This window comes from Lottia gigantea (genome assembly GCF_000327385.1).
Source record: "Lottia gigantea unplaced genomic scaffold LOTGIsca_114, whole genome shotgun sequence".
Taxonomy (NCBI): domain Eukaryota; kingdom Metazoa; phylum Mollusca; class Gastropoda; family Lottiidae; genus Lottia; species Lottia gigantea.
The window spans coordinates 308,173-334,285 of record NW_008707106.1 but is presented as its reverse complement, the minus strand read 5'-3'; the positions used below and the strand labels follow the sequence as shown (position 1 = coordinate 334,285).

The window sequence follows — 26,113 nt, the reverse complement described above, 5'->3', positions numbered from 1 at the left end:
TTGATTTCACGAACAATTCTCACAAACGTTTTTGTTCGTGTTTCTGTAATCCGCAGACGGAGAAAAAAATGATCGTAACAAAATTTTTACGATTGTTCGCTTAAAATGTTCCTCGTCTGCATTGGGCTTTATGAAATATGTCGAAATCACTTGGGAACCTGCCGAACGGCCTGAAAAACTGTATCAACGTGTGGTAACCTACTTGCAAGACAATTTATTGTGACAAGACACACAACTTCTTCACGACGGAGAAACTCCTGCTGCGAATGAAATCATGTCACTGATTGTTGAATGTCTTGCTGTTTTGAAATGGAAGTAATTAATTCACCCCGAGCTTTCCGCACATGTCTAAAAAAAACTTTTGCATTCGATTTACAACGCATGACACTAAAGGATATGCAGCCTCAAATTGCTGACACAATAGATGGTTTTCTCGAAGAACTTCCTCAGTAAGAAGTGTTGAAATCCGCTCGGATCCGACTTTCTCCAAGCGAATCGTACAATTTCAACTCCCAATCCAGTAAAACCTTCCCCAGAAAATTTCAAACTAACACTTCAAGGAAGTTTTCAAATACTAGTACTCCCAGTAAATTGTGTTATATATGTAAAGCAGCCAATTGCCGCAGCTATGGCCACACAATCAGGGAATGCGACCACATTTCTACAACCGAAAAATGGGATATTGCGAAATCATTTCGAATTGACACTACCAATGATCTTGAAGAAGATGTGGACCCTATTGACATACCGGACAGTGAGTCAGCATGACCGGTGCTACGTCGTCCCTTAAAAAGCATACCGTGGCTAAGCAAATCCAAGTATCTATATTCCCAACTAAGCACTTTGCAAGCCAGGCCGATGGAAAATCTCCCTTAAAGATCATTGGCGAGATTCATATTGGATTAAGGCGTGGTGACATTCAATTAAGATTGGAAGCACTTGTTGTAGAAGATCTAGATGCTGACATTCTTGCATGCATGCCATTCATGAGACAAAATAATATAATTCTGGATATACCTAATGATGCAATCCGCATAGGTATTCAAGTTATCAAATACTATTTTTCTAAAACTTCCGTCCGTTCAGCGACTGTTCGGCATACTGATTCGTTTCTGTTACGGGCCTCCTCTCCCAACGTTCTACATCCTGCATTTCTTGAGCTCTCAGTACCACCAGACCTTAATGACTCGAATGTGTCTCTCGAACCACGCTGTGATTCAATTGTTTCAACGTGGCCGTCCCCACATATTATCAAGGTAATTGCTGGTAAAGTCTGTATACCTAATGAAAGTGACAGTATTATATCAATTAAAAAGAATCAACATATTGCACAGGTTCGACATATACTTGATGAAGATATTTTACCTTTTGACGTCAATATTTCTCAAATTGCAGATACATACGTTTCAAAACTTGATGAACCATTTTTTCAATCAATTCAAATTAATCCTATCAAACAACTACAACTTCGCGATCATCAGTCTTTTGACGCTTTACACTCACAATATGACTCCGTATTTGACTATAAAATTGGCAAATACAATGGTGCCTCCGGTAACATTAAAGCATCTATAAATATGGGTCCGGTGGAACCCCACCTCAAAAAGGGAGGCTACCCATGTACGAGAGAAAGAACCTTGATGAATTACAGAATAAGATGGACGAATTAGAAATGTTAGGTGTATAAGCTAAGCCTGAAGATGTTAATGTGAGCGTTGAATGTGTCTCTCCAAGTTTTCTCACAAGAAAACCTGAGGGTGGTACTAGCTTAGTTACAGCCTTTAACAATATTGCGCCCATTACAAAACCAATCCCCTCTAGGTCAACATCAACTGAAGCCGTCCTTCGCTTTCTTTCACAGTGGGGTTACATTATTAAGACTGATATGACCAAACAATTTTTGATGTAGTAACACCATTTAAAGAAATACGTGTTTAAACGCAAGCCGCAATGGGAATGCCCGGTTCCACTGAAATTTTAGATGAGTTCATGTACTGTATTAGGCTGTATTAGGTTATAAAGTTAGCTGACGATCTTTATGTCGGCGGTTCCAACGTGCCAGATCTTTTACAGAATTGGGAAAAGGTGTTACAAACAATGTCATTCAATAATTTTGGCTAGTAAAACTGTGATATGCTCTACGTCTACTACTGTGCTTGGATGGATATGATCTTCTGGTACCACAAGTGTATCTCCCCACAAGCTTAATCCATTAGCTATCTGCGACAAACCGTAAAAGGACTTCGTTCATGGTTAGGGGTTTTCAAACATATAAAGGCTTGTATACCTTGATACTCTAAACTCCTTTCAGTTCTAGAATCTGGAAAAGCGTCACAAACGCATTTAAAGATGCCCAATATGCCTTAAAGGACCCCAAGTGTATCACAATCCATGATGTACTGATCATCTTATAATCACTCATGACGGAGCTGTTGTGAATGCTGGCATCGGTTCTGTACTATACTATACATCAGACATGGTGATCGCATGCTTTTAGGCGGATTCTTCTCTGCCAAATTAAAATCCCATCAACAGAAATGGTTACCCTGTGAAGTCGTGGCGTTGGCTATAATCACTGGAGTCCCTATATTTTAGTTTCAGTTCACCAAACTCAAATTTTAACGGACAGCTTAATATACCTAGGGACTATTTAACCCGAAATCTAATGGAATATAACAATGCAAACTGTCAAATCTGTAAATTTATTGCACACATCAAACACACCTGTCTTAGGCGTTTCTGTTTCCAACGTTTTCCATGGCAAAGCATGTATGCTTTTCCTAAGCTTTGATTCATGGAAGAAGTCACAACAAGAATGTCAACATCTTCGTAGAGTATATTCCCACCTCTCTCAAGGAACTCGTCCGTCTAAGAATGTGACAAATGCTAAGGATGTAAAACGATATTTACAGTCTGCTTCAATCGGTAGTGACGGTGTCCTTGTTGTACCCCAAAAGGTAGTTTTTAGTGCCACTAGAACCTTCATAATCGTTCCACATCATATATTACCAGGACTGCTAACTGCTCTACATTTACGGTTCAACCACCCATCTTAGTCTCAACTAAGAAAACTATTTAGTAGACAACAACAAGCTGCATCCAATGCTCCTCATTACAAAAGGTGCCTAGTGAACTTATGGACTTTACAACTGTTACAAAATGCATCTACTCCTGGCACTGACTTTGCGTGTGACATATTGTGTCGAAGTCGTCAAAAAATATTTGTTCTTAGAGACTCATTTTCGTCCTTTACCAAAGCTTTGATTATTTCGGATGAGAAAAGAGACAAACTTTTAAACGTGCTGCTTGAAACTACTGCTCATCTTTAAACTGGACATATTATTGTGCGCGCTGATGGTGCATCTGGCTTTCAATCCCTCTTAAAAAGTCCCGGAATAACCTTCAATTAGAAGTTGGCCGTTTGAAAAAAACTAGAAACAGTTAAGAAAAGTTTTTCCCGTCGGTTGTTCTGTAACCTCCAGTCAATTAGCTACTGTTGTCGCCATGTTAAATGGTCGTATTCGCAATCGTGGATTTTCTGCTAGAGAAATACTTTTCCAGCGTGACTTGATAACAGGAGAGCAGCTCAATTTTTCTGACAGTGCCTTGGCCGATGCTCAATCCTACGAAAGGCATCCCAACTACGTAACGCGTGTCATCCGGAGATCTTGTGTTCCTTAAATCTGACAGAAGTAAACATACCGCACGAGATATATATATACTAGTGACCTGTGACTTAGATGATAAAGACTGTATCACTGTCCGTAAACTACATGGCTTCCAGTTCCGCACATAACTCTATGATGTAAAACTCACTGAGATTTTACCCTGCATGGTTTTCACACTCAGCAAAGTTATCCTTAATTCTTTAACATCCAAAGAACTGTCAATGTACAAGTACATGGCCATTTTAATAAGTGAATTGACAGAAACAGTTTAGCGCATGGTTAAGGACAGGTCTGGTACAACCTTTAACACTGTCCTTAAAATGCCAAGTTTAGGACTACACTTTAAATAAGGATTGCTTTGAGATACACCCTCAAAATTATAAGGTCAGGTTAAAGACAATCCTTAGGTGAAGACTGCTTAAAGACTGTTTCGAGAAACAAGCCCCTGGAGTTTAAAGTATTGTCTAGGAATATAAGAATGTTTGTCAATTGATAAAGACCAAGTTTGATGAAATTCAAATAAGTGCATGCGCACAATAAAAATTCACTATTTCAATCAAATTTAGAATTTGATTATACACCTACATACCAAGTTTGATTAAATTCAGATAATAAATAAGAAAGTTGGTAACGCGCATGTGCACAACAAAAATTCAAACCGGAAGTGATATAAAAAATTTGAATGTGTGCTTTTATTCCAATATGCTGGTGTTGTAGACCATGTAAGTTTCAAGTCAATCCGTCGAATAACAACCGAAATAGTATTTTTCGTTTAATTTTGGCAAAAAAAGTCTAGAACGAATTTTCGAAAATCCAAAATTTTCAACTGCTATCATATGTCCTTTGTCACAAGAATTACGATGAAGAAAACCCCAATAAAATCGGTTGATAAAAACGCCCTCCTCACAACATTTTTATTTCGGAAATGAATAATCTTAGTTTTGTCTTGATTTACTAACAGTCTCCATTTTTCACACCATACGCTTAGCGTATCAATCAGTTTTTGAAGCTAGTTTGTTCGGTGCTAGTAACACAATATTGTCTGCATATAGTAAAATTGTAATCATTCCATTGTCGACTTCAATTCCACAATTCAACTCATTTATGTCACCGACGAGATCATTAGCGTAAATGGAAAATAAAGTTGGGGATAAGACACATCCTTGTTTCACACCTTGACTAACGGGGAACCAACTGGTCTGGAGTGCGTTGAGCCCCTCTTAAAAAAATTTGGCCCCCCCTGAGACCCCGGGCTAGCGTCTCAAATGTTTCACATAGAGTTCAGGTCAGAATTCCTCTAAAACTGCTATAAAGCACGCTTGCGAACATCCACAGTAGCCTGGAGTTCACTGGACCACCAGGACTTGGGTGACCTACGTGCAGTGCAATGCCATCCTTAGTTCGGGGAATAGAGCCCATAGCAGCATTGGTAATAACCTGAGTAAACTTCCCAGAAAATCTAGCAACGTCCTTGTCCCTTGAACAAGTGAAATGATGCCTAAAGAAATCCCAGTTTGCCTTCCTTAATCTAAATGTGCCTTGACACATGACCTGCTTCAGAACATTACATGATAGATTGACTTCACTTCCAAGGGTCTCACTGGTTGTTTCCCATGTATAGTCCTTAGCTAACCTGCTTACTAAAATGAAATCGCGATGCGAACCAAGAGGAGCAATTACACTGACATAAGTAATGCTACCATCATTTAAGCTAACTAGGTCATTGGCCTCAACGTACTCATTTGACTCTGACAATTAACACACCGAACCTTCTTTGGCTTACACAGCTTCGTACTGTGTCCCTCACCTCATTTCTTGCAACAAAGCTTGCTACGGCAGGACTTCTCTAGATGACCCAGCTTCTGACATCTTCATCCCTTTGGTATGTACGGGTGGTGCTGGTACCTGGAATAAAGAAGGAGAACAGGGCTATAAGGGACTTTTCGCTGACAAAAGTTAATTGGACAGTCCTAACACACGTGCCTTCCCGGGGTTGTAAAGGAAAAAAAACCCTCTACAGTGTGATTGTGGAGTTTGAGATCCTCCAGCAATTCACCCTCAGAATATTCGAATGGGATGCCATAAATGACAAGGCCCATCTTCGTTACACACACAGCTGGTTGGTTTGCAGTGTAAACTGCATGTGCCAGGGTGCCGTTTCACTAAACTTCTTAAGTCCAAAACTTTCTTAAGTCTGTCTTAAGTAAGAAAAAATCGAAAATTTGAGTTTCACTAAAATTTTTACGCTAAGAAATTTTGGCGTAACTTACGACAGCTATACTCTATCGTAACTTTTTCTTAATTCAAGAAATGCTTTAGAATAGATGAAACTATCCAATTTCTGTTTCGAGAACTTATTAATATCCAAGCCTTTGGTGTTTTCGCATTTTCTCTGCATAATTTTCCTTATTTTCGCTATTATGACTATTCAATTTTTTCGACTGTCAATCGTTATTTAAGATGACGTCATAAATTTCAAAGTGATGTCATGTCACACTTCAAAATTTTACGATCATTTTGAGCAAAAATTAGCAAATTTTCACAACTCTAGACTTTTTAAAAGTATTTATGGGACTTAAAAGTTTTATGAAATATATTTATTTTCTGTAAATTGATGAAATAAAGATGTAAATTCAACAAAACAATGCCGTGGACTGCGTGCGTAAATCTTTCGTAGCTATGATCTTCTTAAGTTTGTTAGTGAAACATGCACAAGAATTTGCGTAAGATTATTGTAAGTGTAATATTTTGTCGTATACTTACACACTTAAGTGAAACGGGGCCCAGGTGCTCGAAATTCAGCGTCACCTTGCCGTTGGCCAGAACTTTAACCTTCGGAAGAGAAGTGTATTTCCACCCCTTTCGGATAAAGTCTCCGATAATCTTTGACTTAGTTTTGCCAAAAATCTTGCTCCCGCTTGGCTTCACTATGACTATGTTGGTGTATTCCGTCCTTACTACCCTAGGTTGCACGCTAGCAGTAGGCCGACGTGCAAAATCAGCATAGTTGACCTAGGTGGAATTTGTGCCTTGGCCATTTCCTCTAAAATAAAGATTGGATTAGTACAACAAAATATATGAAAGATATAATTAATGAAAAAAATGTTAGAATTGATGGATGATGAAGAAGAGATTATGGCTGACAAAGTGGAATCCAGTGAATTCTCAGATAAAATTAACAGAACTCTTTTGAAATTAAATAAGCATTAGGTTCCCGCCCTTCAAAATGTTACCATGCCCGCTAAGGATGATAAACCTGTTCCAGTAGCCTCAAAAGTTAAACTGCCAAAGTTGACATTGCCAAAAATTGGAGGTGAACACACGAAATGGGCATCTTTCTGGGATAGTTGCCAGGGATCTGTTGGCCAAAGTGTCGCTTCAAAGGTGGAAAAACTCAATTATTTAAAAAGTTTATTAGATGGTTCTACTTCAGCCTTCATCGATGGTCTGTAACTTACAGAAGCCAATTATGATTATGCAGTGAAACTATTATTTGACAGGTTTGCAGATAAACAAATATCTATTTCTGTTCATGTTGAAGAACTCATTAATTTTACAGCAGTTGTAGATGAATCAAATGTAAAAGAAAACTGTATGACGTCATTGAGGTTCAAATAAGAAATTTAAAGTCCTTAGGCATAGAGTCAGATTCATATGGTAGTGTGTTTATACCAATAATGCCAGATGAACTGCAACGACCAATCATTACAGTCCTCAGTATAAAAGTAGAACTGCATCAACTTTGGTAAGTGGCTGAAGTGATCATCGTGTTCCATTTTGTGTATTTTGCGTACAACCACATTTACTAGTAAACTGTCCAACATTAATGGATGTGTCTGTACATAAATCTATTTTAAGGTGAAAGGCTCAGTGTCTTTATACGCCAACATGGAAATGTGGACGTATATTGCCGTCGCCCTTGTCCGCCCGTCCATCATTTCTTGTATGCACGATAGAGGCTACAGCTTTAATTTGATCTTGATGAAACTTGGTATGCATGTGTATATTGATGAGATCTCGGTCAAGTTTGGAATTGGTAATGTTGGATGAACGGAGAGTAATTGCCCTTGACATTGTAAAAAAACTCTAAATTTTGCTTTTATGAACGATAAAGACTGCAATTTCTATCAGATCTTGATGAAACTTTGTATGCATGAAAATATTGTCGAGATCTCGGTCAAGTTAGAAATTGGTAACAATCAGGTGAAAAGTTATTGCCCTTGACTTAATAAAATTTGGTTCGTATGTATGATAAAGGCTGCACTTTTTATCCATTCTTGATGAAACTTATGCATATATATATGGATGAGATCTTGGTCAAAGGTTTCAGAGTTGCCCTTGATTTAGTTCAACCGTCAAATTTGGCTTGTATGCATGATAAAGGCTAAAATTTTTATCCGATCTTGTGAAACTTAGTATGCTTGTGGATATTGATAAGACTTCAGTCAAGTTCAAAATTGGTAAAATCTGATGAATGATTTCAGGGTTATTGCCTAGTAAAAATATGTTAAATTTGGCTTGTAGGCACGATATAAACTACAATAAAACACTAAGATATATGGATATACTACATCTGTATTTATTACATACTACGGAGACTCCTCCTCTCCCCCCTCCCCCCCTTTGTTCTTTGTTATTCATTCTTTTATTACTCCTACTCACCATGTGCTCTTAATTTCCCCTTGGTCAATTGGTTGTTTGTTGTACCCTTTGTTGTCATATACTTATCCTTAAAGGATTTATGCCAAATTGCTCTTTTACGTTGGAAATATTTCAGATACACTGTCATTATTGCATTCGTATCGATTTTACTGGAAAAAAATATTTTTATTTACCACTTTTTTTCATTTAAAAAGGCTAATTTAGTGCTTCTCAAATTATGCATATTTTCCGACACTACTTTGGAATCTTCGGTTGATGACGTCATACTAGACATATGTTCTGATGTCGCCATTGAATCATAAGCAAAACGTTCACACAACTTAATTTTCATATGGTGTACTGTGTGGCATTGACCAGTACTTACTCGTGAATTGGCTCATTGTCATCTATGGGTCCGTCAACTTCAACAAACTCCATTAGCGATACATCTAGAACATCTCTATTGAGACAATTCGCCCTGAACCCGGAATGTTGACAAATGCACGGCTGCATCTCCTCCAGAGCTTTATGTTCTATGTCATTAACCTCTTTACAGCAAAGGCTCTCAAGTTTTGTTGGTATTTCTCTACACAATCCATAAATGCAGCTATTTAATAAGTAATATCTGTATTTCAACATGATAGCCACATTCATCAAAGTTTACCGAAATACAGACTGAGTCTAGTCTCTGACGTCCAGACTAACCCTAGACCGGAAGTGGCCGCCATATTGAAAAAACACACTTTTGTAAAATTCAAAAAGGGGCCTCAGGGTAAAGGTTGATATGCTCAAATTTGATGTGAATGTATTCCGCAATCGATTGCGCAAAAAACATTGCAAGCCAAATTTTGAATTTCGCTTTTGCTTTTTTTGCAACTTCCGGTTAACTTTTTTCCAACTTGAAACACTCACACCATGTGACCTTGACCTTTGATATCTGGAATGTACTTCCGGTTTTATAGCTATCCATAAAAAGCCAAATTCGCAACTTTGGACTGCTCTAGCAGGTGACCTAATTAACCTAGAGAGTTAATTTTTCCGGTTTCCTAATGTGCTTCTCATGCACTTTACATAGATATATAACAATCGTTTTTTTTAAAGCAAAATTGAAATTCGTGATTTTTCAAATTTTACTTTTTTTTTTACAATATTTGCGTCTTTTTGAGCTTGGTGTATGTATTTCTTATGACCTATTTGATGTAGAACCTTGATATTTGGAATACAACTAGGCACTTTGAATATGAAATTCACCTATGACAAAAAAACTTATGTGGGCGTGGCACATCTGGGTTTAATTACTAATTGTTTACACTGAGAGGCAGGGGCATAACTCGCATAGGATGCGTTTGTTCAAAAAGGGCGTTTGCACACAATTACCTCATCCTTTTGGCCAGTTTGTGTTAACAGCTCAGCTTTACGGGTTTTTTACATTTGGATATTTTCATTTTTCGATTTTGACCTTTGTTGACCTATATTTTTTGACCTGTATTATATAGGAGCTTGACATTTGGAACATAACGTAACATTTTGAATATCAATTAACCCATGCAAAAAAAATTGAGGTGGGCGTGGCACATCCGGGTTAAATTACTCATTATTGACATTTTTGGTCAGGGGCATAACTCGCAAAGTATACATTTGTTCAAAATGGAACTTTGCATACAATTACCTCATGTTTTGAGTCACTTTGTCTTAGAATTTCGTTTGTTTCCGCTTCATATTTCAAAAAAAGGAACAGGTTTTGGAAATTCAAAATTTTCAATTTTTGACCTTGACCTTTGTTGACCTTGGCCTTTGTAGGATCAAACGTCATTGGCATTGGCTATCTATTTATACTTTTATATTTGCCTTCCTATGTCAATTTCCGGTTTTAGTCGTGTGCAATTTGAAATTTTGATGACGTATATCTCTTGATCTTGACCTTTTTAGACCTTCTCTTTTACAAGATCAAAGGTCATTGACCTTGGCTATCTGCTGATACTTTCATTTGTGAGGTCTGACATCTACTTCTGGTATTAGAATCTTCTAAAAAATGAAAATTTCTCAACTTTAGTCTGTTCTTGCGCTTGATCTAATTATTTCAGGGTCTTTTGCAATTTGCTACATTTGCAAAGTCCCACTCTGTGCCACGTGTGGCTCTAGTTTTCTTTTGAAATGGATATCAATGAGCTTCTGCAATGTTAATTATCATTCCTTTCAACCTGATAGTTTATGGTGACGACTGTTTAAACTCTATCCACTTACCATCTGTAGTACCGATTCGGGCGTTTGTAGAAAAAGAATCGGTTTCGTCATCTGAGAAATCGGAATTGTCAGAACTTCCAGAGCTATCAGAATATTTTAGTACTAATCGTTTGTCTTCCACAAGCGGCTCAAACTGATATGGCTGGATATTTAGGTCGAAATTGTTGGATTCCATAGCAGTAATGAAAGTGAAAGATCGATGTATGCAAGGCTTCAACTATAGACGGCAGGCTGCCAGTCTATGGAGTGTCGTCTATGACGTCATAGATCAGCTGACTGCTAGCCTAATTAACTTTCGGCTGGAAAGCGACCAGAGTCAGAAATCGAAGGTTTTTGTCAAAAATATTGTTCTGGGAGACATTTTTAAGCCCTTGTCAATGATTATAGGTAAAAATGATTGTAATAAAGGAGAAATTTTACGTCTTGGCATAAATCCTTTAACTAGTGCTTCTTTGTTGTTATAATTTGTTCTTTTATCTTCCCAATGGCTTCTAAGATCTCCTTATAAATTGTATTTTTTTTTGTTTTAATCATTTTACTTGATAATGTTACCTGTATGTGTTCCGAAACATAGTATGTCATAAATGCAGAAGTAGTATATCCATATATCTTAGTGTTTTATTGTAATCTTCCTACTTCTATATCTCTTATAAACAACGATATAAACTAGTTTTTATTCGATCTTGATTAAACTTGGTATGCATGTATATATTGATGAGATCTCCGTCAAGTTTGAAGTTGGTTATATAAATGGTTTTGGAGTTATTGCCCTTGACTTAGTAAAAACACTTCAAATTTGGCTTGTATTCATGATACAGGTTGCAGTTTTTATCTGATCTCTATGAAACTTGGTATGCATGTATAAATTGATATGATCTCAAATATGGTAATAATTGGATGAACGGTTTTTCAGTTATTGCCCTTTGAATTAATTTAATGCGTCTAATTTTGCTTGTAGAACTGATAGAGACTACATTTTTTATTTGATCTTGACAAAACTTAGTATTAGACCAAGTAAAGCTTGAAATTAGTAACAATCAGATGATTGGTTTCACATATTAATCCTCTACAGACTTTGTTATCATTTTTGACAGCTGATAGTGGGCAATGTTACCTTGCCTGGCAAGCAATCTTTTATGTTTAATGTTATTCGTAATTGTCCAAACAAAGATTATAAAACAAAGGTATATGCACATCTCAGAGTAAAAGTAACAATTCACATAGTGTAAAGCAACCTGATCAAAGTGTCACATCAAACATGTCTTGTGATATGAATGACGCAATTCTATTTTATTGCAAACTGCTGTTGCTTATGTCAGTGGTAACAGATATACTAATGGGGTAAATAGAAACTTGGTATTTGACTTGTATAGTCAAATAGCTTATATTTCAAATGAAACTAAATTTAAAAGTAATTATACAAGAAAATTTCTAGAATGTTCCTAAATGAAGACAATGTGACCTAGTTGTGGGACTTTGCTTTTGCAGTCCAAGTTTTTTTTTTTGTTTTCTTTTTTGTTTGTTTTTTACACATCTGTAGTGGCAACGTTGCTAATGAATATATTTTGGAACATTTTTGTAAAATTAAATTCCAGATCGGAAGTGATACTTCGGCCGCCATATTAAAAAAACACTCTTTCGTACAACTCTAAATGGGGCCTCAGGGTAAATGTTGATATGCTCAAATTTGATGTGTATGAATTCCAAAATCTATTGCGCAAAAAAAATTGGGAGCTGAATTTTGAATTTCGCTTTGCCTTTTTGCAACTTGCGGTTGAATTTTTTTTCGAACTTGAAACACCCATACCATGTGACCTTGACCTTTGATGACCTTAATAGGGTCTAAGGTATTCGACCTTGGCTATCATTTGACCTCCGACATGTACGTCCGGTTTTATAGCTTTCCGAAAAAAGCCAAATTTGGACTGCTCTAGCGAGTGACCTAATTAACCTAGCAGGTTTTTTTTTGGTTTCCTAATGTGCTTCTCATGCACTTTACATAGATATATAACAATCGTTTTTAAAGCAAAATTGGAATTTATGATTTTTTCAAATTTGAAACGTTTTTTTACAATATTTGTGTCTGTTTGAGCTTGGTGTATGAATATCTTATGACCTGTTTCATGTAGAACCTTGATATTTGGAATACAACTGGACACTTTGAATATGAATTCACATATGACAAAAAAAATTATGTATGCGACGCACATCCGGGTTGAATTACTAATTGTTTACATTTAGAGGCAGGATACGCATAGGATACGTTTGTTCAAAAAGCACTTTGCACACAATTACCTCATCCTTTTGGCCAGTTTGTGTTAACAGCTCAGTTGTTGCAGCTTTATAGTTCCAAAAAAGGAACGGGTTTTAACGTTTGCATATTTTCATTTTTCGATTTTGACTTTTGTTGACTTATATCTTTTGAGCTGTATGATGTAGAAGCTTGAAATTTGGAACACAACAGAACATTTTGAATATCAATTAACCTATGGAAAAAAATTGAGGTGGGCGTGACACATCCAGGTTAAGTTACTCATTATTGACATTTTTGGCCTGGGGCATAACTCGCAAAGTATTCATTTGTTCAAAATGGAACCCTGCATACAATTACCTCATGTTTTGAGCCACTTTGTCTTAGAAGTTCGGTTGTTTCCACTTCATAGTTCAAAAAAAAGGGAACATTTTCAAATTTTGACCTTGACCTTTGTTGACCTTGACTTTGGTAGGATCAAACGTCATTGGCATTGGCTATCTATTTATCTTTTTATATTTGCTGTCCTATGTCAACTTCTGGTTTTATAGCCCTATGCAATTTGAAAATTGGATGACTTATATCTCATGATCTTGCCCTTTTTAGACCTTCTCCTTTACGACCTTCTCCTTTACAAGATCAAAGGTCATTGACCTTGGCTATCTGCTGATACTTTCATTTGTGAGGTCTGATGTCTACTTCCGGTATTAGAATATTCTCAACTTTAGACTGTTCTTGCACTTGACCTAATTATTGTTGAAGGTTGATTTTTTCAGGGCCTTTTGCAAATTACTACATTTGCAAAGTCCCACTCTGTGCCACATGTGTGGCTCTAGTTCAATTTATTGTTATTTGTGATGATGGGTTAGAATTGTATGTAAATATTTATTTGTGTTCCTTCTATTTGCAAACCAATAAGTGATTAGGGTACTAGTAAAACTGTCAATAATTATCCTCATTTGCATTAGCCAACTCATTAGATTCCTCTGAATTCAAAGTAGATATTTTGATAGGCGCTGACTTAGGCGCTGACTTTTACTTCTTCTGTGGGGAATTGAGACGGGGGGGAGTATCAAGGTCCTGTTGCTATGTTGTCCAAATTGGGATGGGTCTTATCAGGCCATGTGGCTAGATATTCAAATAATAGGGAACAATGTACTTTTAATTTATCTCAAACTCAAGTTCTACATATTGATACAGAATTTGCCATGTTTCATCTGTCACATCATAATTAACAAAAAATTTGGGATTTAGAATTCCTTAGTATCTGTAATGATGAATCAAGTGTATTTAATGATTTTCAAGAGAATTATTGTTTGAGACTGAAGAAAGACCCTAAAATTCTTTTAGAATATGACAAGATTATCAGGGAGCAATTAAAAGAAGGTATAATTGATTAGGGAAATGAAGATAACAATTTAAAGCCAGGTAATGTACATTATATTCCGCTTAGGGAAGTTTTGAGATTAGACATAAAAATTAAGAATTGTATATGATGCTTCATGTAAAGCTAATGGATCTAGTTTGAATGATAATCTATATGATGGGCCATCCTTAAATCCTTTTATATTTGATATCTTCATACATGTGTACAGGTCAGAAAAAAAAAATCTGGAGATCGGGTGAGAAGTCGGGAGATTTTTCCAAAGTGCATAAATTAATGAATTTTATCTCCAAATTGAGTCTTTTTTTTGCTAAATAAGCCTTATGCCTTGAATTAATCAAATTGATCATAGGCCTATACAATTATACATGACACAGTAAAAATAAACAAATCTATAATTAGAGATAGACCTACCCAGGTATAATACTTCTAGAAATAGTGCCTGATATTTCATATTTAGGGGACCAAACAAATTTAAAATTGTTATTCTTCAGTATTGATTGAATCACAAACAATGTCAATGTGAAAACAAGAAAGCAAGCATGATCCAGCCCTCTAAATTAAATTATGGTACTGGTAGGTTTACATCAATACCATATTAAAAAATCATTATATTCTGAAAGAAATATTTAGTAAATAATATTATGTACTGGCATGTAATGGTGTAATTCATGACATCTTAAATATCTCCAGTCCGATCATAAAATAATTTCCCTGCAACGCCCTCACAAAGTATTGAACCAAATTTTCCGCTTCCATTTTGATACTCTTCAGATATGGAAAGACTTGTAATAAGTAAGCCCGTCATGCAGGCAATGAATGAATGTTTACAGGCTACAGTAAAATTACAAACGAGTTTATATAAGTATTAGACATCTACTCGCCCATGATAATCTACTGATAATAAAAACGATTTCTGAAACGACGTTTATGTTAAATAGACCTCACAGATTGACAGTATAAAATATTATGAAGACTTCAAGATTTTTTATACGCCCACACGTAAGATGGGCGTATATTGTTATCACCCGGTCGGTCCGTTGGTCCGTCCGTTCACATTTGGCTCGTGCTCACTCTACAGGCTACAGTTCTTTATGGATTCTTTTGATTTTTATTTTGTATGTCAATGTTGTTATGAAGATGATCCCTATTGATTTTCGTGATGATCGGATAATTTTTCACCGAAATATCGTGTCTGACTTGACGTTTTTCTCTATTAGCTATATTGTGCAACTCGTGCTCACTCTACAGGCTACAATTTTTTACAGATTCTTTTGATTTTCATTTTGTGTGTCAATGTCATTATGAAGATGATCCCTATTGATTTTCGTGATGATCGGATAATTTTTCACCGAAATATCGTTTCTGACTTGACGTTTTACTCTATTAGCTATATTGTGCAACTCGTGCTCACTCTACAGGCTACAATTCTTTACAGATTCTTTTGATTTTTATTTTGTATGTCTATGTCATTATGAAGATGATCCCTATTGATTTTCATGATGATCTAGCGATTTTCATGATGATCGGATAATTTTTCACCGAAATATCATGTCTGACCTGACGTTTTACTCTATTAGCTATATTGAGCAACTCGTGCTCACTCTACAGGCTCCAATTGTTTACAGATTCTTTTGATTTTTATTTTGTATGTCAATGTCATTATGAAGATGATCCCTATCGATTTTCGCGATGATCGGATAATATTTCTCCGAAATATCGTGTCTGACTTGACGTTTCACTCTATTAGCTATATTGTGCAACCCTGTAGTCACTAAAGACACTTTAATCATTTCTGACAGCTGCCAGTGGGCATATGTTACCTTGCCTGGCAAGCTATCTTTAGTAAATGTAAGGCTACCGTAAAATTTATTGTAAAAGCGAGGGTAGAATCTACCTGATGTTGTTACAAAAAGTTTGTCAAATGGGCTTAAAATACACAGTATCCGGTGGAAATAGATCAAATTACCATCTTAATTGGAGGATTAATTATTCAGGCAATGATAAAATTATGACGTATGAGATTAACTCGTGTTACTGGCAGTCAAGATACAAGTAACGATAGATATTTTGTTGATTTGAAAACAGTAGGTCCAGTGAAAATTTTGTCACGAAAAAAAAAAAAAAACAATTGGTAGAATTGGGCATCCTGTCTGTAGAGCATGCAGCATGCAAAAGTGGTAGAAACCCGACAACATCGGTAGATTACACATGTATGGATATCTTACTTGGCTTTCGTATATTTCCTGTTAAAAAAGCATTCTTGAATATTAGCATTGATGAAAGTCATAGGGATTTTTTAATGTTTTTATGGGTCAATAACCCTTTAAGTGATAATCCACAAGTTTAAGTGTATAGATTTAACAGAGTCTTATATTGGAGTGACTTCAAGTCTCTTTAATTTAAATGCCACTATTCAAATAAAAAATTGAGAAAAACTTTTAAATAAGATTATTGATTCTCTGTATGTAGGTGAAATTGCATTAAGGTGGGTTTAATATGCGAAAATGGGGTTCTAATTCAGCAGACTTAATGACAATGTTAAGAGATAGCACTGAATTTCCAGAAGTTACTATTATACTATAGGGAACAAAAAAACTTGAAAATTTATTTTTTTTTTTTGCATTTTCAAAAAATTACGGTTGGCGGGTTTGTCTGAAAAACTATGGCCTTATGTTGTTTGAATTATGAGTAGTAGGTAATAAGATATTTTACATTTGTCTTTGTCTGTAGAGCATGGACTAATGGTGCAAATTGACCTCCATGAGTCTATACATCTTTTTGAGGCTGTGTACTTGACAACGTAATAGGTCCATCTGATACACATATACTTGTGTATTTTTAAATGTTGCATGCATTTTCTATTTCATATGTATTTTTCATTAATTGTATTGTTCCCATGGGCTAAATGTTAGACAGGACCATTTCTTGGTGTCTTGGATTTAATGCTTACCCATATAAAATAAAGTTTTTTTTCTAATTGTCATTTTTTTTTTTGAACGTTACACACCCATTTGATGTAGAACCTAGAAATTTGGAACACAACTAGACATTTTGAATCTGAATTCACGTATGACAAAAAAGTTTGTTCAAAAATGAACTTTGCACACAATTATCTCATTCTTTTGGTCAGATTGTGTTAACAGCTCATTTGTTTCAGGATTATAGTTCCAAAAAAGGAACGGGTTTTATCATTTCCATATTTTCAATTTTGACCTTTATTGATTATTGTTGACCTATATCTTTTGACCTGTATGATGTAGAACCTTGAAATTTGGAACACAACATAAAATTTAGAATATCAATTAAATTATGCCCAAAAATGAGGTGAGCTTGCCACATCCGGATTAAATTACTCATAATTGACATTTTTGACCAGGGGAATAACTAGCAAAGAATACATTTGTTCAAAACTTTGCATACAATTACCTCATTCTTTGGGCCTAGAAGTTTGGTTTGTTTCATCTTCATAATTCAAAAAAAGAAAGAGGTTTTAGAAAATCAATATTTTCAATTTTTGACCTTGACCTTAAACTTTATCATGTCAAAGGTCATTGCTTCTGGTTATCAGTTGATACTTTGACATTTGGAGTGCAACACCTACTCTTTGAGCTTGGTGTATGTATATCTTAAGACCTATTTGATGTAGAACCTAGAAATTTGGAAAACAATTACCTCATCCATTTGGCCAGTTTGTGTTAAAAGTAGTGTTGAAACGGTTAATCAGTTAACCGATTTCGGGTAGTATTTCAAGGGTAACCGGGTCTGATTTGAGATTATCGGTTAACCGTCAATTTTGTAAGAAGTTAAAAGAGAGCATTTTTGATAGAAAATTCGTCACTGTATGAGTCTTTGAGCTGTTTTCTTTAGTAAATAAACATCTTTATTGATTGAATAATTGAGATTAATAAATCAAGATAGGGTATCAATTATCAAAACACCAACGAGTTTCAAGAATTTTGGTCAAGATTAACAAGCCTCTTTTTTTTTTATATAAGTTCAACTAAGTACTCGTTCTGGATAATCGCGTCACGATGGTCATAGTTTGTCGACAGTAGCCGTGTGCACCGTTATGTTAATTAGGTTAAACAAATAAGCACTGCAGCACTGTAATTATTATCAGGCGTTCGGCACGCGCCACAGTTCGTTGAATCTTGTTATTATTTTTATTGTATTGCGGAAATGTAACAGAGTGTTTTTTAAGCATGTTCTAGTGTTTTAAAATAAGTTAAAATCGGGTACATGAAATGGCCTCTGGAGGGCATGTTTATCAACCGATTTTGATCGGGTTTCTTTCATTGTATTTCTTGTAACATAGGGCAAATGATAGCAGTTAAAAAATTTCGATTTTCAAAAATTCGTTGCACACTTTTTTTTGCCGGAATTAATCGCAAAATACTATTTTGGTTGTTATTTGGCAGATTGACTTGAAACTTACATGGTGTAGACCGCCAGCAAAGTGGAATAAAAGCACACATTCAAAAAATTTTCATCACTTCCGGTTTTGGTGTTAGTACTTCCGGTGGCATCACTTCCAGTGGAATTGATTTATGTCAAAAGTAACATATGCATTATATTACCAGCCTTAATACAAACTTTTTAAACTAAAAAAATTCGTACAGGAAGTAACATGTTTGTCGACATATGGGTTTTTCTCAGAATCCATTTTTAATCCGATTCGCTGAACGTTTATGTCAACGATCTGTCCAATGATTGTCTACAAATGATCGGAAGCATAATATTGATTTTCGGTTTTGCCTTTTTTGTACCACCGGATTGTTTTTTTCAAAGTTTGAAGGCGCATATCTCATATAGCCGCCAATCTGTTTTTCTCTTTGAACTGGGGTTATAAGGCTTAACATCTAAATGCTCATGAAACAACACCAACGAAAACTCCTTTATTTATTCTTGGCAGGTTAGTTATGATTGTGACAAGTGATGAATGAGAGTTCTATCTCTTGAGAGCCGAAATATTTGAGTTCGTGGAGAGAGATATTATTTAAGAACAAGGAACATCAAATTCTCCTCCAGTATTAATTAAAGATAACAGTGTCAGTGATTTCCGAAATATAGTACTCCTAATACAATATAAGTCTATGCCAAATTAATTAGGGATTGAGAACCTGCACGTGGGCCTATAATTGCATCAGCCATCCTCCATTTTTAAAAATAAATTGACCAGCGAGTTTTCCTTTAAATATTGAACAAACAGAGATTGAATAAAACTGAAACTTGCAGAACATACACAATGATAATTAGATTATCTGGAATACATTGAAAACTAACTAAATTATGCTTACAGACACGTTTTGGCCTTAATTTCTTCATATAAACTAATCTTTAAAAGAAAGAGTGAAAACTTCACTTCCTGTAAGGGAGATAATTCTCACAGCACCTTTCCAGATGTTGTATCATGTGATAACCACTCGCGTGACTTAACTTATTGTACGGTCTATTGCGCATGTCATTATTGTATAATATTCATTCTGAATAAAACTGTCCTCCTGAACGTTGTGTTTATAGTCCACATCAACATAAAACTATAACATGGTGTCAGAAATGGTTTGAAGTATTCCTTTGTACCATACGGTTTAGTATTCTACACAGCAACAAGAAGTCAAGGATACTATTCCTGACAGAATTGCTGATGGAAATACCAACAAAATAAGTGAAACAGTGACGGTGTGCTTGTGTGAAAAAGACTGGATAACCATATCGAACATTCCAGCGTGCACAGATTTTATCGTACCACGTGACTGTTCTTCACACACGCACTTGCTTTTGACTGTTGAATTTATTGTTTTCATCATGTCTCACATTCCGGAGATGGATTGGTCACACCCTGATGTTGCAGAAACATTCTCATTGTTCAAACAAACAATTCTTCTATATTGTGCCGATGAAGGAATTACAGACAATGAAAAGATTTCCTTGAAGATAAAACGTGGAATCGGAAACGAAGGACTTTGCCGATTGAATGCGTCTGGTTTATCGGAAGATGAATTGAAGATACCTGCCACACTATGGGAGTTGTTCGAGAAACAGTTGAAACTTCATGTAAATTTTCGAGTTCATCATTTGGAGCTGATGCAGTTTCGCCAAGAACCAGGTGAAAATATTTACAATTTCGTAACACGATGTAAAACCTTGGCTCTAAAATGTGATTTCGAAAACGCTGAGTTGCAAGAAAGAATTCTCGAACTGCTGATAGCAAGTACCCCATTCGAATCTTTCAGAAGAGATCTTTTGGGCAAAGATAAAGAGTACACCCTTACAGAAGCTCTTGTCGAAGGTAGGAAACATGAAGCTCTGGCGGCAGGACACCAACAGATAGAACATCTTCACAAACCAGTCACATCCTCACAAACTATTAGTTCTGTAACAAAAGGATCCACCAAACCTTGCTAAAATTGCGGTCTGAACCACAAGTTTAAGGAATGCCCTGCATACCAAGACACATGTGGATACTGTGGTAATAAAAGACACTGGCAGAAGTTTTGCAGAAAATCGAAACGTGATGGAAACTCCAGGGGTCGACCAAAATCAAGAGGTCACGACAACCCCAAACATTCTAGGAAACCATCACAGAAGCGAAACAGAAACTTCAAAGGATAGTCTCATCGCCCTGGCAGCACAGATGAAAATGTTGACAATATAGACTCTTATTGTGATAATTTTTCTATGTCATACTATTCCATAACTGTCTCTAACCAATGCCTTGACTCTATTGGCCAGGAGTCGGTGCGCAATGAAGCATTTACAACTTTACAGTTTAGAGGTCCAAGATTGTCAGGAACTCATAACTTGACTCTCAAGGTGGACATGGGTGCTTCCGGAAACACTTTACCAATCAGAACATTTCGTCAAATATATGGAGATATGCCCACGAAATCCATCCTTAAACCAATTGGAAAATTGCGTCTCCTGGCCTACAATGGTCAATCAATCACTTGTCATGGGACATTGAAACTTTCCTGTAGTTTCAAACAATCGCAGTTTGAAGATATCCTATTCTATGTGGTTGATGTCCCCGGACCTGCCATTGTAGGTCTGCCCACCTGTGAAACACTTCGACTTGTTACAATCAATTGTGATGAAATTGGATCGTCACAGACTACCTCACAGAAACCAATTGAATCAATGGCGGATCTCAAGGAACGTTTTCCAGATCAGTTCGACAGAATTGGGAACCTGAAGAATCCAGCTAAATTATTCTTGAAGGAGGATGCTGAGCCATTCATCGATCCACCAAGAAAATGTAGCATCCACATGAAGGAACCCATCAAAGAAGAACTAGATCGGATGGAGAAGATTGGAGTCATACGGAAAATGACGGAACTCACAGATTGGTGCTCCAGTATGGTGTATGCCAGGAAACGTGACGGCACAATAAGAGCATGCCTTGATCCACAGCGACTTAACAACGCACTCAAACGTTGCCCTCATAAGATACCAACCCTTGAAGAACTCAACCCAGCATTCGCATGTGCGAGTGTGTTCTCTAAACTCGATGCCAAGGCAGGATACTGGTCCGTACCCTTAGATGAAGATAGCCAACCCCTAACCACATTCCGCACACCCTTTGGACGATACTGCTGGACACGTTTACCTTTTGGTTTGTCTATCAGCCAAGACATCTTCCAACAACGCATGGATGAAATCCTAGAAGGACTTAAAGGAGTTGTTGGAATTGCTGATGATGTCTGTGTTTTTGGATCCAACAAGGCAGAACATGACAAACATCTGTTGAATCTCATGTTCCGAGCAGTAGAGAAAGGACTTGTATTCAATTCGGACAAATGTATCATCAACCGCAAAGAGATACCATTCTTTGGAAACTTGTACAGAGATCGCGGCATCATACCCGACCCTGATAAGATATGTGATATCCAAAGAATGCCTACTCCTCAAACCAAAGAAGATCTTCAACGATTTCTTGGAATGATGAGCTACCTCAGTTCATATATACCTACAGTTCCGAGAGCCAGCCTCTACGTGACCTCATACGAAAAGATGTACCATTTGAATGGTAGGAAGATCACCAAACCTGCTTTGAGAGAGTGAAATCGCTCATCACTACCGAGTCTTGCCTTTCCTACTACGATGTCAGTAAACCTCTCATTCTTGAAGTAGATGCTAGTCAAAAAGGACTTGGAGCAGCACTACTACAGGAAAAGCCAATTGCCTTTGCCTCAAAATCCTTGACGCCAACTCAAGCAGCCTATTCAAACATCGAATGAGAAGCTCTTGCCTTGGTGCATGGTATTAATCGTTTTCATGTCTATCTGTATGGCAGACGCTTTACAGTCATCACCGATCACAAACCACTTGTGATGATCCACCAGAAACCAATTACCAGTGCACCACTTCAGCTTCAGCGCATGTTTTTGAAACTAGCCGGCTACGATTTTGATCTAGTCTACAAACCTGGTCCAGAACTAGTCATACCAGATACCCTTAGCAGACTACCAAACCCAAAGAATTCAAGTGAAATACCTCTAGATGAATGTGTCGAAACGCTTGTAATTGATAGTGTCGACATAGACCTAATCAATTTTGGTACAACGAAACAAGATCAACTACGAAGCGAGACAACTGCCGATCCTGTACTCAACGGACTTCGTGAGACTATTCTTACGGAGTGGCCGGACACGATAAAAGGGTTGACCCGTGAGCTGCGACCATACTGGTCATACAGAGACCAGTTAGCTGTCACATCAGGAATTATCTTCAAAGGCCGACAGATACTTATTCCAAAGACCCTTCAAGCTGATATTCTCTCCCAACTTCATGCATCTCACCAAGGTATAGAGAAAACTAGGAAATTAGCTTGAGAATCTATCTATTGGCCTAATATCAATGCAGATATCGAGAAGATGATCCGCAACTGCGACCAATGTCAAGAATTCCAACCTAGACAAAAGTCCGCACCACTCCAACCACATGATGTACCACCTTTTCCATGGATAAAACTTGGAACTGATCTTTTTCAAATCAGCGAAAGACATTTCCTGTTAGTTGTTGATTACTTCAGCAAATACCCAATTATCAAGGAGCTGATAAACTCAATCAACAGTGCATCTGTTACAGCAGAGATGAAATCTATATGTTCGATTTTTGGTGTACCGGAAGAAATTGTTAGCGACAATGGTACACAGTACACTGGACGAGAGTTCCAACAATTCTGCTATGACTGGGGGATAAAACACACTACTTCCTCTCCACAGTCAAATGGCATGGCAGAGCGTACAGTTGGAACAGTGAAGTCTATCATCAAAAAATGTATTAAAAGTCAACAAGATATCGATAAAGCACTTCTACATCTAAGAGCTACTCCAGTTGATTATAACTTACCTTCACCAGCCGAAATCCTTTTGAGTAGACCCATTCGTACCACCTTACCCTCTCACCAGACCCCGAGTCCAAAGATAGAAGAACAACGATCCCATCTAATCAACAGGAACAAAATCATGAAAGTCCATCATGACAGTCATTCCTTGCCAACTGAATTGCCTCGTCTATTTTCCGGCCAGCCGGTCCGCATAATTGACCACAGGTCGAAAACAAGGACTCCAGGTCATATTGTTGAAAAGCTACTACACCCACCCAGATCATATATCGTCAGGACGAGTTTAGGAACCACAGTCCGACGTAATAGATCTCAGTTACGGGAAGTGCATCAACGAGCATCAACACAACCACAGCCAACACTGTTAAGTTATAACACCTTTCCAAAACCAGTTAAAACAGTAAGATTTGCACTACCCCAACCAACTCCAACCATTGCCCTACCATTGCATGGAAATCACAACGGTCTAGAATCGAATCCAATAATTCCACCAACCAACAGTACAACGGAAGAAGACAAACCCACTACGCGCCCTTCATCAGAACATCAATATGTGAAGTCGAGATCTGGACGTGAAATAAAAACACCAAGTCGTTACAAAGACCAATATATTTATTTAAATATAATTGAACAATTCAAACCTTAACTATTAATGTTATCTTACAAAAACAGGGGGATGTTGTATCATGTGATAACCACTTGCGTGACGTATTGTACGGTCTATTGCGCATGTCATTATTGTATAATATTCATTCTGAGTAAAACTGTCCTCCTGAACGTTGTGTTTATAGTCCACACCAACATAAAACTATAACACCAGAGAACAATGCAATTAAATGGAGACAAATACAAAATTCAGACCGCCTAAAATTAACCTTTAGACTAACATAAGTAAGATTAATTTAGAATCAACATACCGGCTCCGTAAATGTAGAGTTAAAGCGAAGCGTAAATGATTCCAAATTAATCAATTGTTAGAAAATTCCCCTCTCATCCGAGCGCCCGAAGGGCTCGAGTATTTATGAATGCATTATTCTTGTTCTGCACTAGAAAATGCACGCAATCAACGTTCATAGAAAGAAAAATTCACGTGCTTGTATGTATACACAAGCAATCGTGACTAGATATGGTGACTATATAACCCATAGCTCGATTGTGATCAATTGTCTTTTTAAAGTAAAAGTTGGCAACCAAAAAAAGCCAAGGGAGGGACACAAGGGAGGGAGGATAAATCCTCGAGCCCTTCGGGCTATATATTCATAGCCCTTTGGGCGCTCGGATGAGAGGGGAATTATATTCCACTATTGCCCTTCGGGCATCTCGGATTTATGAATGCAATTTTAAAGGGTTGACAACTGAAAAAACACAACCAATATTAGACTTTTAATATATATTCTTGAAAACCCTGTGTTACATTATTTACAGTCTCCCTCTTATAAAACTTGGCAAAAGTATCAGCATTCTTCCAACTGGCAGTCTTCATAACATCTGAAATATTACAACCAGATTTTAATGCCGCTGATGTTGCTGCACTCCGAACTGAGTGTGAGCAGTGAAAATACTAGTATCAATCCCAGCGACCAACATACTCTTCTTGATCCATCCTGCGATGGTGGATGCACAGACAGCACTATGAGTATGAAAAGAAATAAAGAGTTGATCAGACTTCCTTATGTCTGCAGTCTGTTCCAAGTATCTCCTAAGAGTAGCATAAGGACAAACTTTAACATCTACAAAATTCTGTAAATGAATGGAGTACAATGGAGTGGTAACTCGTGAAGTCTTCAGGACTTTATTGACTCTTAATGAGACAGAAAAACCATTGTCTAAAATATTGTTTATATCAAATGCAGTTAGTGTTTGACATCTCTGACCAGTACAAAGTGACAACAAGTTTAAGGGAAAGATTTTCCAAAGGATGTAGGGTGGAAAGATAACTCACCAAGACAGAGACATCCCAGGTCACCAAATATTTAGGCCTAGGAGGCTTCCTATCATAAAAACCTTTCATGAAGCGCCTGACTAAAGACTGATCTTTTAAAACATCTTTACTAAGAATTTGCAATGTTTGCGATATAGCTGATCTGTGAGTATTGACAACACTATATGAGCTCTCGATTGAGAGATCAGCCAGATAATTTATATCAGTCCCTAAGGACGGATCCAGCGGATCAAACTTCCTTGGAAAACACCAAAGACAGGGGGTTGGATGAAGAACCCATTATATGAATCCACATTGTAAATCCACCATTTCAATTCATATTTCATATCACTATTAAGATATATTGGAGCATCATAATCCTGATTATTTCTGAAAAGGGTTAAAGTCTTATGTATATCTAAATGGTGAATAAACAGAGGAGCAACAATTATTGCCGTTCTTGAAAAGGAACACAGCCCAATAAAAGATGCAGTTCTACGAATAGTCAGAGTTTCATATGATAACAAATCACTTGCCATAGTCTTAATTTTCATAATCTTATCTGACGTTAAAGAAACTGTGTAAGTCTCTGTATTTATCAAGAAACCCAACTAAACTATTTCCTTAAATGGAACAGTGTTGGATTTGTCAGCAT

The 26,113-nt window shown here is 36.8% G+C and overlaps 2 protein-coding genes across 2 annotated transcripts; one reads left to right on the top strand and one right to left on the bottom strand.

Moving 5' to 3' along the window:
• Positions 1–764: 764 nt before the first annotated feature.
• Positions 765–1,670, top strand: LOTGIDRAFT_171399 (hypothetical protein; the record flags this gene model as incomplete). Its single annotated transcript, XM_009047594.1, has 1 exon — positions 765–1,670. One exon carries the CDS (start codon positions 765–767, stop codon positions 1,668–1,670), a length of 906 nt encoding a protein of 301 aa, XP_009045842.1.
• A 23,710-nt stretch (positions 1,671–25,380) lies between these two features.
• LOTGIDRAFT_137348 (hypothetical protein) lies at positions 25,381–25,650 on the bottom strand (the record flags this gene model as incomplete). Its single annotated transcript, XM_009047593.1, has 1 exon — positions 25,381–25,650. A coding segment is annotated over one exon (270 nt), but the record flags the coding sequence as incomplete, so codon positions are not given.
• Positions 25,651–26,113: the final 463 nt, after the last annotated feature.